This window comes from Neofelis nebulosa, chromosome 6 (assembly GCF_028018385.1).
Source record: "Neofelis nebulosa isolate mNeoNeb1 chromosome 6, mNeoNeb1.pri, whole genome shotgun sequence".
NCBI classification, from domain to species: domain Eukaryota; kingdom Metazoa; phylum Chordata; class Mammalia; order Carnivora; family Felidae; genus Neofelis; species Neofelis nebulosa.
Window position 1 is genome coordinate 39,144,551 of NC_080787.1, and position 13,543 is coordinate 39,158,093.

The 13,543-nt window shown below is 48.8% G+C and overlaps 1 protein-coding gene and 1 long non-coding RNA gene across 2 annotated transcripts; one reads left to right on the forward strand and one right to left on the reverse strand.

Moving 5' to 3' along the window:
* Positions 1-649: 649 nt before the first annotated feature.
* On the reverse strand, positions 650-3,599 carry LOC131514135 (uncharacterized). The gene is made up of 2 exons (XR_009262951.1): positions 3,193-3,599; positions 650-2,121 (listed from the first exon to the last, which is right to left on the reverse strand). It is a non-coding gene; the product is annotated as an uncharacterized LOC131514135 (long non-coding RNA).
* Positions 3,600-3,748: 149 nt separating this feature from the next.
* Positions 3,749-8,440, forward strand: PIM1 (Pim-1 proto-oncogene, serine/threonine kinase). Its single transcript, XM_058733767.1, has 6 exons — positions 3,749-4,244; positions 4,367-4,473; positions 4,580-4,630; positions 4,724-5,090; positions 6,654-6,830; positions 7,606-8,440. The coding sequence occupies exons 1-6, from the start codon at positions 4,163-4,165 to the stop codon at positions 7,761-7,763; spliced, it is 942 nt and encodes a 313-aa protein (XP_058589750.1). The 5' UTR covers positions 3,749-4,162; the 3' UTR covers positions 7,764-8,440.
* Positions 8,441-13,543: the final 5,103 nt, after the last annotated feature.

Consider the following 13,543-nt stretch of genomic DNA (forward strand, 5'->3'; position numbering starts at 1 on the left):
ATAGTGCTGTTTCACCATTAAACATTTAAAAAAACACAGTAATTCGTACACCTGAAACTAATGTAACATTGTGTGCCAACCGAACTTCAATTAAAAAAAAATACAGTAATTCTTTTTTTAGGAAAGAAATAGATCCCAATTATTTCCACCCGATTAATTGCAAATAGCTTATAGAGAAAATGCTATACAGACCTACTTATTATATGAGTGCATCAACTAGACTCAGAGGTACTTTAAAAAAGTGTACAGGCATCCCTTTCAAACTTACTTCTTCTAAGCTTCTGGTATTACAGAAATTGCTTAAGTAATTCCTTTTTTTTTTTTTTTTAAGTCATTCCTTTTGACAATGAGAGTTAATCAACTCTGTATCAGGTGGAATATGGAAACTACCTAAGGATTAATGTGGCTATTGTTCAAATTAACATTAACAAATCCTTCCCTTTACAGAGAATTGTAAGCATAATTATGGCCTTTATCTTTCCAAAAGCTCTTGTTATTTCATTATTAGCACGATTTTTCCGATTCTTTGTTAGATTCTTTGAAACAGCACAGACCGCGATTGTTTTTATTATTAAAACTACATTTTGATGAATAAACACATCAAGTTCCCTACCCTCCCTGGAAGAGTAACTTTTAATGCAATACATACTTGAATGTTTAATAATTATCTTTAAAAGCAGTTTTAAGTAAATAAAAGCTCTTTGCCAAGCAAGGTCCATGTTTTGTAACTTCCAGCTGTGAAGCAGCCACCATACGAAGCAGCATATTAAATGTTAATCACTTTAGCTCTACCTAATTAAATATTTAGCCCTGCAAAGATCTAGAGAAAGTGAAAAAGGTTGAACTTGATTTAATGTATACAATTATTTTGAATCACATTCTGTCCCTGGATGATTACAATCAGATGTATCTAGTATTTCACCTTTGGAACCTCCAAGGTACAAGACCATTCCAAAGTCATTATTGTCATAATCACAATCGTCATTATTGTCATCACAGCTAACATTTATTAGAAGTTTACTCTGTGCTAGGTTACGTGCTTTACATGTAGAATTTTATTTGCGCCTTACAACAGCCCTATGAGGTAGGTGCTATTATCTCCATCCAGAGTCTAAAGCTTAGAAAGGTTAAGTAACGTGACGAATGTCACAGAACTAGTAGGTGCCAAATCCCATATTTTTAAGCCCCTTGCTCCTCACCTTCCCTTTATTTTACCCAAGCCCGCCTAATTCACTTAAATTTAGTATCAGTTGACTTTTCTCATGACCTTTTTGTTGAGACTCATTTTGGTCTTCTCCTTCTCCTCAACGACACATGTTGTCCAACAGGTGTTGGACAACAAAAACATATACGTTTGGGGCGCCTGGGTGGCTCAGTGCATTGAGCATCCACCTTTGGCTCAGGTCACGATCTCGCAGTTCAGGAGTTCGAGCCCGGCATCGGGCTCTGTGCTGACACCTCAGAGCCTAGAGTCTGCTTCAGATTCTGTGTCTCCCTCTCTCTCTCTGCCCCTTCCCCTCTCACACTCTCTCTCTCAAAAATAAATAATAAATAAACATTAAAAAAATCATAATAAAATACTTTAAAAATATATAAATATATATAATGTTCAAAGAATAGGGAAACAAGGTGTAACTAATTGAGGAGTTAATCAACAAGGAGATCCAAAAAAATAAAAAGCCAAACACATGATTGTCAGATGAGTGGAGTGGACAGTGAAGAATGCTTGGTGTTGTTTAACAGTCTGGTGTCCTGGAGGCTGGAAAGGCTTTAAATAAAAGTGAAGAGGTGAGGGCAACCCTAGGATGCCCTCGGAAATAGGTTGGATGCCTCTGGAGAGGCAGAAAGTCTGGCAAGTGCTGGGTGAGTGGGAGCATGTCGGGGTTGTCCTGTAGGGCTCGAAAAAGGAGAACAGGGTAAAGGGGATTGGAAGAGCTGGGTCACTTACATTTACACTTGATGTCTTAGTACCAAGGACAGTCGTAGACCCTGATAAAAGGCAATCTTTGAACACTCCAAGTTGCATTTGGGTCATTGTTGTATGACCCTGTGTCATCCTATTTATGTTTCATTTTCCTGTCTGAACAAAAGGGAGCAATTCTTGTTCTCTTGGGTTTTCTCCTAGTCATCAACCATAAGAGTTAGGCCACAGAACACAAACAAAAGGAGAATGGAATATTTTATAAGATAGATTTGTAAAAGCTGAACTATCGGGGCACATCTTTCTAAAACAAGCGCCGGCGAAAACTTTTAACGAAACACCTAAATTCACTAGTGACTGCCGCTACAGCTAAGATCCTCGAACTTCCATTTCTCCTTTAAGTGACAGGCGCTTGAAAAATATTAAAACGGGATGCAGTTAGCTTTCGATGACTTAGGCCACCGACAATTCAATGTATGGATTACACAGAATTTTAATGGACTCATTTCACACGTCGTTATCAACTCTACGTGAAGTTTAAAAGGACAAAGGCTGAAAGTGGATTTGGCCAGTTTTCCGCGTTATTTCCACGGCGGGGCAGAGAGTGGGGGGATTTCCTTTGAGACAAGACTCGGTGCAGCCAATAATTGCTAGTATTGCCAGACTGGTAATAACAGGCTGATGAAAAGGTGAACACAACGCGAAAACTCTGATTAAATCAAGCGCGCCCTCCCACCCTCGTTTTCGGTGAGGAATTTTCCTCTTTCTCCCGCCCTCACAGGAGGGGCTGAGACAGCATCTGGCATCATAATACCAACATTTGTTTCGTGATTCCTCTTTGCCGGGCACGCTAACACACATCACTTCTCAGGAATCAGGATTCACTGGTACTTGTCTGCATTTTTAAAATAAACGCCGGCTCGAGAATCTGGGGGCTGATTTTTTTTCCACCAGCTGGAACAACCGCGATCTGGACCCCTCCCCCGAATAAGCCGAGCTCTCCCCCGGTTTTATTCCAGGCCTGTGACACCTCCACTCCCTCGGTGAAACCGCCGTGACTCACATCTTGCAGCTCCTTCGCCCCCCACGCGCCCCCAACACACAACCCCCGGGGACCCAACCCGAGCCCACAGCGCCTCGTGAAGCCGCCCAAGCCGACTTGGAGGTCTCGGGTCTGAGTCACACAGGAGGACCACCCTCGTCGGCACCCCGCCCCACACACACACACAGTCCCTCACTCCCCGGCGCGCCGGCCTCCCCGCCTGACACACCGACGCCTGTCGTCCCCGCGCAACTTGTTATGCTCCAGCTCGAGCCCTTGACCCAAAAACCTCCGAGAAACAGAGAGCCGCAGAGCCGGCCTCCGGCGGCCTTTGATGGCTTTGTTATTGTTTGGGTTTGAATCGATACGCCCCTCCCCATCCTTCCTCCCTCGCGGCTCGACACCCAGCTCCCGCCTCCCCTCACGCCCCGCGCCCCTCCCCCTCCATTTTGGCGCCTTTTCCTTCCCGCCACGTCGTGGCGGCGTAGAGACCATTCTGACCGCGAGAGCGGGGCGGGGCGTGGGCGGGGCGCGCCGCGTTATGCAGATCAGTCAGCTTCTGGTTGGCTGGAGACGCGCCGGCGGGGGCGGGGCCGGGGCGCGGCGAAGGAGCGCGCGGGGCGGGGGCCGAGGGGAGTCGCCCTGTCCCGCCGCTTCCCCACCCCCTCTCCTCCCTCAGCCGGCCCGGCAGCCCGGCTCCCCGCCTAGGCCTCCCGGAGAGGCCCCGCCCCATCCCCGCCCGCCCGCGACCCCCCCCGCCACCGCCGGCGCGCTCCGCCCCTTTACTCCTGGCGGCTGGGCGAGCCGGGCGTCTGCTGCAGCGGCCGCGGTGGCGGAGGAGGCCCGACAGGACTTGGCGGCGGCGGCGGCGGCGGCGGCGGTGGCGGGACCGGCAGCAGCAGCAGCAGCTACAAGCTCCCAGTGCCGCGGCGCTGCCGCACGAGCCCCACGAGCCGCCCACCCCGCCGCCCTCGGCGCTGACTGACCCCGCCGGCGTGTCCGCCAGCCGCCAGCCCCGGCAGCGCCCCCAGTCGTCCTCCGACTCGCCCTCGGCCTTCCGCGCCAGCCGCAGCCGCAGCCGCAACGCCAGCCGCAGCCTCAGCTCCAGCCATCGGCACAGCCACCGGCATAACCCCAGCCCCAGCTCCTGCTGCAGCTCCTCCAGACACAGTCCCTACGCCGACACCCTGGAGGTTGGGATGCTCTTGTCCAAAATCAACTCGCTTGCCCACCTGCGCACCGCGCCCTGCAACGACCTGCACGCCACCAAGCTGGCGCCCGGTGAGCGTCCACCCCCCACCCCCCATCCCGGGATGGGGAGGCGGCTAGACCCCTAGGGTTGGGAGCTGGGGGGGGGCCCTCACGGGCCGGCACTGAGTCCCCTTTGCCTCCCCCTTTCCTAGGCAAGGAGAAGGAGCCCCTGGAGTCGCAGTACCAGGTGGGCCCGCTACTGGGCAGCGGAGGCTTCGGCTCGGTCTACTCAGGCATCCGGGTCGCCGACAACTTGCCGGTGAGTGGGCGCCCCGCCGTGGGGAGGGCGCGCCGGGCGGGAGACTCTCGGGTGTGCTTTGGCCCCGGCGAGAGGACCTAATGGAGCCTCTTTGGGGGGTTTCCAGGTGGCCATCAAGCACGTGGAGAAGGACCGGATTTCCGATTGGGGAGAGCTGGTGAGTGCCTTGGAGTGAGCGACCCTGAAGGATGGGGTGGGGTGAGGGGTCCCCTCCGACTCCCGCCCTAACGTAGCCTCCTCGCCCCTGCAGCCCAATGGCACCCGAGTGCCCATGGAAGTGGTCCTGCTGAAGAAGGTGAGCTCGGGCTTCTCCGGCGTCATTCGGCTCCTGGACTGGTTTGAGAGGCCCGACAGTTTCGTCTTGATCCTGGAGAGGCCCGAGCCGGTGCAAGACCTCTTCGACTTTATCACGGAAAGGGGGGCTCTGCAGGAGGAGCTGGCCCGCAGCTTCTTCTGGCAGGTGCTGGAGGCTGTGCGGCACTGCCACAACTGCGGGGTGCTCCACCGCGACATCAAGGACGAGAACATCCTCATCGACCTCAATCGCGGCGAGCTCAAGCTCATCGACTTCGGGTCGGGGGCGCTGCTCAAGGACACCGTCTACACGGACTTCGATGGTGAGCCAGGCCTGGGAGGGAGCTGCCGGGGAGGGAGCTGCCCAGGTGACTTGGCCTTGCCTGGAGGCCTCGGCCGGCTTCCCTCTTCGGCCCTTTGTAAAGGTCATCGGGCCGTCTGGCTCGGTGCTAGCAGGGGTGGGGCGAAGAAGAGCTTCCCAGCGTAGTAAAGCCGGAGATTTCCAGCCAGCTGAACCTGTCATGTTTCTGGCATGATGTTATTTTTTAACTGGAATTCAGTGGGTTCCAAGCTTTTCCGATGAATAAGAGGTTGTGGGCAACCGGCCGTAGCCCAGATTTCTGAAGTCTGACCCAGTTTCCCCGCCAGTAAAGGGATGGGGTGGGGGGGGGAGGGAGGAGAGAGCGGGAGGGATGAAAATTGACGCCGGCTTTGTAATTTTTGTTTTGTTTTATAAAGGAGTTTTCTGTGATGTAGTTTTTAGAGCTGCAGTTTCTCTCCCCTTTGATCTAGGGACGGATAAAGGGATAGAAACAGTAGTTTCACTAAGTAACTCATTTTATTGTGCTTCCTCCTTATTTATTTATTTATTTTTTGTCATTGTGGGGTGAGGGAGTCGGGAATGAATGTTGTGAAATAAGATCTCTTGCTGGTTTGAAAATTAGTTGGGTGTCTCCGCAGAGAGGATGAAAACCTACCCTAGGGAGGGGCTTGGAGCGGGTTCTTTCAGAAAAAATGGAATAGGGAGCCTGAGATCAAAGCAAAGGAGGGTGGGTCATCATCTGAGCGGCTTAACCTAACCAACTACAGCCTTTCAAAACTTGTGACCGGGGCTTGTGGTTTGTGTTTATTTGCCCTTGGAGGACGCTGGGTTGGGCAGCATTTTTTTGTATTTAACAGTTAATGGCTGGCCGGGTCCTCCCTTGTTTTTTCCTCCGAGTCTTTGCTGCCCCCTGGTGAGCACAAGCGGGATGGCCCCCACCTTTTTTTTTTTTTTTTTTTTACAACCCAAAGTTTGTAAACAGGAATCACGTGGTCTGAAACCGGCTCTGCAGCGCTGTCTACCTTTGCAGTGGGGGGAAGACAGGGTGTGGATGTCTGTCGCGGCGCTCAGAGCAGGGGGAGGAAGGCCTCTCAAAGGGCACCCTGTCTTTTAGGATGTAGTATGTTGTATAAGGGCCCTGGACTGGATGGCAGCTGAGAAGAGAATCACCCAGGCTCCCGGGACACCTTCATGCAGTTTCAGGATATTCTGGGATACCTCCCTGGGTTGTGCAGACTTTCATCCCTTCGTCCCATTGTGGGTGGTCCTAGCGCATGCGGGCCTCAGGCTTGGGGTTTGTGGCCAGCGCTGTTTGTCTGTAGGAGCAGTTTGTAAAGAATTGTGATGTATGGTCTGGGCTGGTAGAGGGGTAGGGAAGGCTTTGTGTTGGAAAGATGCCACTCATCCACTCCTTTTAGCCTAGGGGGGAAATAGAGTTAGCCCAGCTCCTGTCCCGGGAGACATGGAGTGGTGCTGTTATCTTGTAAGAGTCATTCGCTATATGCGTTGCTTTGTTTCTTTTTGCTAAAAGCGTGTTTTCCTTTCTATTCCCCCCGGCTCGCAGGGACCCGAGTGTATAGTCCCCCAGAGTGGATCCGCTACCATCGCTACCATGGCAGGTCGGCCGCCGTCTGGTCTCTGGGGATCCTGCTGTATGATATGGTCTGTGGAGATATTCCTTTTGAGCATGATGAAGAGATCATCAGGGGCCAAGTTTTCTTCAGGCAGAGGGTCTCTTCAGGTAACTTTTGGGAAGCCCCTTGTTGAAGAGAAGCAGGAATCACAAGGCGGTTAGACCTCAGGGGACAGTCTTTGAATTCTGGAGAGCTTCACCTCTCCAGGGGATGCCGCGACCCTTGGCTTAGCAGAGTCGTAGGCCAGTGATTCTGGAGAGCTAGAGCTCAGGAATTGAATGGTTTGTGTTGAGCATTCCCTGGGAGGCCATAGGAAGACCATGTGTGAGACTATTGTGAAGAAAAGACCATCTAGTTTGGCCGAAAGCTGTTTTTTTTTGTTTTTTGTTTTTTTGCCAGCAGTCCTGATCCCTCAACTCCTGGCTCTTTTGCCACAGAGTGAAAAGTTGAGGGTTCTTTGAGCCTTCTCCCTTAAGGCAGACTCTCTAAATGTTGTGGTTCCAGTGACCTCATTGTGGGTGGTGTTCATATTTGTAAGTTGTAGGTGAATTGAATCACCTCATCATGCTCACTGATGTCTCATCAAAATCCCTTGTCATCATTCTTCCTATTTCTAGTGAGTGGGTGTCGTGGGAAAGGCCCCAGCTATTGAAGTTTGAAAACCACAGGTTTAAGAGGGGAGCTGTTTTTTTAGCTGAAAGCAAGTTGGAAGATCCAGCTCTTATAGTTCATACCTTCCCATTGAAAACTAGTTCTAGGAGGTTCGTGGTCTCTGTTGGACCCCAGACTGTAGTGGGCCCCTGGGAAGCAAATGAGCAAGACCTTTGCATCGCAGAAACAGGTTGAGTCATTTGTAACCTCTGTCTGTCTTGCTTTCTGCAGAGTGTCAGCATCTCATTAGATGGTGCTTGGCCCTGAGACCGTCAGATCGGCCATCCTTCGAAGAAATCCAGAACCATCCCTGGATGCAAGATGTCCTCCTGCCCCAGGAAACAGCCGAGATCCATCTGCACAGCCTGTCACCAGGGCCCAGCAAATAGCAGCTTTTCTGGCAGGTCTTCCCCTCCCCCTCAGATGCTCGAGGGAGGGGAAGCTTCTGTTTCCAGCTTCCCAGAGTACCAGTGACACTTCTCGCCAAGCAGGACAGTGCTTGATAACAGGAACAACATTTACAACTCATTCCAGACCCCAGGCCCCTGGAGGTTGCCTCCCAACAGTGGGGGAAGAGACTCCTCTCCAGGCGTCCTAGGCCTCAACTCCTCCCGTAGATGCTGTCTCCTATTCAAAGAGGTCCGGCTTGGCTGGACTCTGCAAAATCCTGGGGCGGGGGGGGGGGGGGGGGAGGGGGGGGGTCAGAACCCTGCCATGGAACTGTTCCCTTCATCACGAGTTCTGCTGAATGCCGCGATGGGTCGGGTAGGGGGGAAACGGGTTGGGGTAGGATAGGACTAGCAACATTTGAAGTCCCTGTCACCTCTTCCGACTCTTCTGAGTGCCTTCTGTGGGGACTCCGGCTGTGCTGGGAGAAATACTTGAACTTGCCTCTTTTACCTGCTGCTTCTCCAAAAATCTGCCTGGGTTTGGTTCCCTATTTTTCTCTCCTGTCCCCCTCCCCCCATCCTTCCTATGAAAGGTGCCATGGAAGAGGCTACAGGGCCAAACGCTGAGCCACCTGCCCTTTTTCTGCCTCCTTTAGTAAAACTCCGAGTGAACTGGTCTTCCTTTTTGGTTTTTACTTAACTGTTTCAAAGCCAAGACCTCACACACACAAAAATGCACAAACAATGCAAATCAACAGAAAAACTGTAAATGTGTGTACAGTCGGCATGGGTAGTGTACAAAAGGATTGTAGTTGATTGAATTTTTTTTTTAATTTTGCCTTTAAGTTATTTTACCTGTTTTTGTTTTCTTTTCTTTCTTTCTTTCTTTCTTTTTTTTTTTTTTTGGAAAAGATGCGCATTCTAACCTGGAGGTCAACGTTATGTATTTATTTATTTATTTATTTGGTTCCCTTCCTGCTCCAAGCTTCCACGGCTGCTGCCATAGTTTCTTTCCTCCTTTCCTCCTCTGACTTGGGGACCTTTAGGGGAGGGCTCGCTCTGTTTGTAGGGTGACGGGACTCAGGCGGGGCAGCTGCTGCGGCTCCCTGACTGCTGCGGGGCCCCCTCACCTACTCGCCCAAGTGGGTATGGGTTCCGTGGGGGAGGGGAAGGGGCATTGCTGACTGGTGTACATAGGATAGATATATGAAAAGCAGTTCTGGATGGTGTGCCTTCCGGATCCTCTCTGGGGCTGTGTTTTGAGCAGTATGTAGCCTGCTGGTTTTATCTGAGTGAAATACTGTACAGGGGAATAAAAGAGATCTTATTATTTTTTTTTTTTTATACTTGGCGTTTTTTGAATAAAAACCTTTGTCTTAACTTGTGGCTTTTAAAGTGTTGTCCGTGCTGAGGGGAGGCTCATTTCTTGAATTCCTGGCGGGTGCCTCAATCTCCTGGGAGAAAAGAGAGCGTTAAGCCTAAATTGGGTTTCCTTCAACAGGACATGTGGGCTAGTAGCCTTTCTGAAATAAATATGCGGCCAAAGGCTTGGTGGGGGGCAGCCTTCGGTGGGCAAATTCGGCCTGAGGGGTCTGGCCTCTATTTCTGTTGCAGATTCTAGAGCCCTCAACACACTATACGGCCTAGTCAGTTGGTGTCAGTCACATTTCCTGGGATAGCTCCTCCTGACTAGTGGAGGTGGAACTACAGAACATTTTCATCGCTGCAGAAAGTTCTATTGGACAGGGCTGACCTAGAGAGCAAACCGCTCTGTTGCTAAGCTGACAGTGGAAGCTTCTTTTTCAGCTGTCGTTCCCACGAGCCAAACATTCTGAGCACGCATACCTGACGTGTTCAGCTTCCTGAAAACCTGTATACCTGTATTGCTCTCAGTTCCCTGATTCGAGGTCCCTTCGCCTTTCGTGTGGGCTTGAGTCGTTAATAGCAGGTGGGTGGAAATGTTTTTGACTTAAGCAGACCGGGTTTTCCCCTCCGATGTGCTTTACACAGAGCTTATAATGGGAGTAGATGAAAAGTTAGCTCTGCCATTTTACCGCTTGTTCTGGGATTAGTATTTTTAGTCTATGATTTCTTTGCAGGAATCTGCTCACGCCCCTTGCTCTTTTTTGAGTTCCTTTTCTCTTTTTCTTTTTTTTGTTTTTCAAGTAAACTCTACCCCCAGCGGAGGGCTCGAACTCACAAGACCTCGAGTCGCAGGCCCTACCAATGAGACAGCCAGGCGCCCCTGTCAGAGTTTAGTGTAAACTGGATGGTGGAACCTATGAATCCACTTAGTGCACGTGGCCTGAATACACCCTGATAGGCAGCAAGCACGTTTTGGAGCGTGTACTGCTGTTAATTTGCATATTAAGTATTAGTAAATGTTGGTTTCTTTTTCTGCATAAGCATCAGCAAGCGCCTCTAATATTCTTTCCCCATGGGTCATCTTGCTCCCTCCCCTCGGTGCATGCAAACACCCTTTGGACGCTGGCCAGATGTCTTGTCAGGTTGCTTGAGGGTCCGGGGTCACGATACGTTTCATTGTCTGCCCTTAAGCTTGAACTAGACCCCGAGCCCTAGCTCAGCCCCACCGTGGCTGTGGGAAAGGAAGTATTTTTCGGTTTTGGGGGCCGATGTTTTGAGTTCCTCTTTCCTCCCCACCCCTACCCAAGCACACACACAAACTCCCAATCTCTTGGAGCATGAATGTTGGATGCCTCATCCTTTCCAGTAAAGTTGACACTTGAACACTCAAAAGTTGCTCCAAACTTCTAACGAAATCTTGCAAAACCCCACCCATCCCTCCCTTGAAGTGAATTTCTGGCAGTTTCCCCTACTGGGACTGCTAGGGGTGATGGAAGACAGTGTCTCTTTAAAGAAATACAATATCGTGCTCCTATTACAGGGTGCAGGATCTTAGGGGTTGTATGGGAAGGGAGAAAGCACAGTCTCTTCTCACTGGCAGTTGACAATCTAGTGAAGAAAGGGAGTCCATGTCTAGTAAGACTGTGGCCACAGGAATATTGGGGGAGTGATGGTTAGAAGCACTAGCCTGGGACTCACTCTTGAGCTTTGATTCCATCACCATTACCTGGATGCCTTGGGCAAGTTCTAACCTGCAAATAGAGATATTTCTTGATTGGATTGTAAGGAAGAAGGAATTAAATAAGGGGTGTACTACTTGCAAACAAACACTAGGGATTATGCTTAGGGATGCCTAATAGATGTGATGAAAGTATGGAGGTGGGGAGGGCAATAGAGACAGGATAGTGGTCCTTACTTCTGGGGAGGAGGAAGGGAAGCTATGGTTTGGGGAGGAGTATCTGGGGGCCTTTGACTGGGTGATGCTTTCTTTCAGAGGCTAGATGATAAAGATGAAGATATTTGCATGATCCCCCCCCCCCTTTTAAAGTAGGCTCTAAGCCCAACATGGGGCTCGCACTCCTGACTCCAAGATCAAGAATGGTATGCTCTACTGACTGAGCCAGCCAGGTGCCCTTGCGTTGTTCCATTAAAAAGTTTTTTTTAATGTTTATTTATTTTTGAGAGAGACAGAGACAGAATGCGAGTGGGTTAGGGGCAGAGAGAGAGGAAGACACAGAATCTGAAGCAGGCTCCAGGCTCTGAGCTGTCAGCACAGAGCCCGACGCGGGGGCTCGAACTCACGAGCTGTGAGATCATGACCTGAGCCAAGGCCGGACACTCAACCGACTGAGCCACCCAGGCACTCCCCTGTGTTGTTCTTTATAGCTTTTGGTTGGTCTTAAATATTGCATGATAAATTTTAAATTTTGATTTAATTTTTTACAGTTTATTTATTTTGAGAGAGAGAGAGAGAAAGGGAGTGTGAGTGAATGGGGAAGGGGAAGAGAGAGAGGAAGAGAGAGAATCCCAAACAGGCTCTGTGCTGACAGCACATCTCCATCTCATGAACCGTGAGATCATGACCTGTGTGGAAATCAAGAGTCCGATGCTTAACGGACTGAACCACCCAAGCATTCCAATTAATTAATTTTTTTTAAATTTTTTTTAACGTTTATTCATTTTTGAGACAGAGAGAGACAGAGCATGAATGGGGGAGGGTCAGAGAGAGGGAGACACAGAATCTGAAACAGGCTCCAGGCTCTGAGCTGTCAGCACAGAGCCCGACGCGGGGCTTGAACTCACGGACTGCGAGATCATGACCTGAGCTGAAGTCGGCCGCTTAACCGACTGAGCCACCCAGGCGCCCCTTAATTAATTTTTTAAATTTAATTTTTTATTTTTTAAAATTTACATCCAAATTAGTTAGCATATAGTGAAACAATGATTTCAGGAGTAGATTCCTTAGTGCCCCTTACCCATTTAGCCCATCCCCCCTCCCACCACCCCTCCAGCAACCCTCAGTTTGTTCTCCATATTTATGAGTCTCTTCTATTTGTCCCCCTCCCTGTTTTTATATTATTTTTGTTTCCCTTCCCTTATGTTCATCTGTTTTGTCTCTTAAAGTCCTCATATGAGTGAAGTCATATGATTTTTGTCTTTCTCTGACTGACTAGTTTCAGTTAGCATCATACCCTCCAGTTCCATTCACATAGTTGCAAATGGCAAGATTTCATTCTTTTTGATTGCCGAGTAAGACTCCATTGTATATATATACCACATCTTCTTTATCCATTCATCCATCATCGATAGACATTTGGGCTCTTTCCATACTTTGGTTATGGTTGACAGTGCTGCTCTAAACATGGGGGTGCATGTGTCCCTTCGAAACAGCACACCCGTATCCCTTGGATAAATGCCTAGTAGTGCAATTGCTGGGTCATAGGGTAGTTCTATTTTCAGTTTTTTGAGGAACCTCCACACTGTTTTCTCAATTAATTAATTTTTTTAAAGTAAACTGCACACTTAACGTGGGGCCTGAACTCACAACCCTGAGATCAAGAGTCTCATGTTCTACCCACTGAGCCAGCCAGGGGCCCCCATGATAGATTTTAAAAAGTAACAAACAAGTTTGTGTTTATCACATAGGAGGCAGAAGGTCGAGTTATTACTGCCCTTGACTGAGGTGATCTGGGAAGGCTTCAAAGAGGAAGCAGCATTTCAACTGGCTTTGAAGGATGAGCCTCAGTTTGTTCATCTGTAAAGTAAGGCATTGAACATGCAGACTGAGCTAAGAGATCCAGAGGCTAATTTTTTTCCTCATTAAACAAAGGATCAGTAAACTACGGCCTACTGACCAAGTCTGGCACAGCACCTGGGTTTATATAACCTGCAAGCCAAGGCTGGGTTTTATATATATATAAATATATTTTATATATCATTTTATTATATATATATAATTTATATGTCACATAAATTAAAACATTATATATATATACATTATATATATATTATATATATACATTATATATATATTCTATATATACACATTATATATATATTATATATATACATTATATATATATATTATATATATATATAAATGTTTATTTTTGAGAGAGAACACAAGCAGGGGAGGTGCAGAGAGACAGAGGGGGACAGGAGGATCAGAGGCGAGCTCTGCACCTACAGCAGAGAGCCTGATGTGGGACCCAAACTCACCAACCGAGAGATCACAACCTGAGCCAGAGTTCGACGCTCAACCGACTGAGCCACCCGGGCACCCCGGGTTTTATGTTTTTAAATGGTTGAAAAAAGATCAAATGAAGAATAATATTTTGTAACGTGTAAGGATTATATGAAATTTAATAGTGTTCATAAATAAAGCTCGTCCACGTAAGTATTGTCTAAGGCTGCTT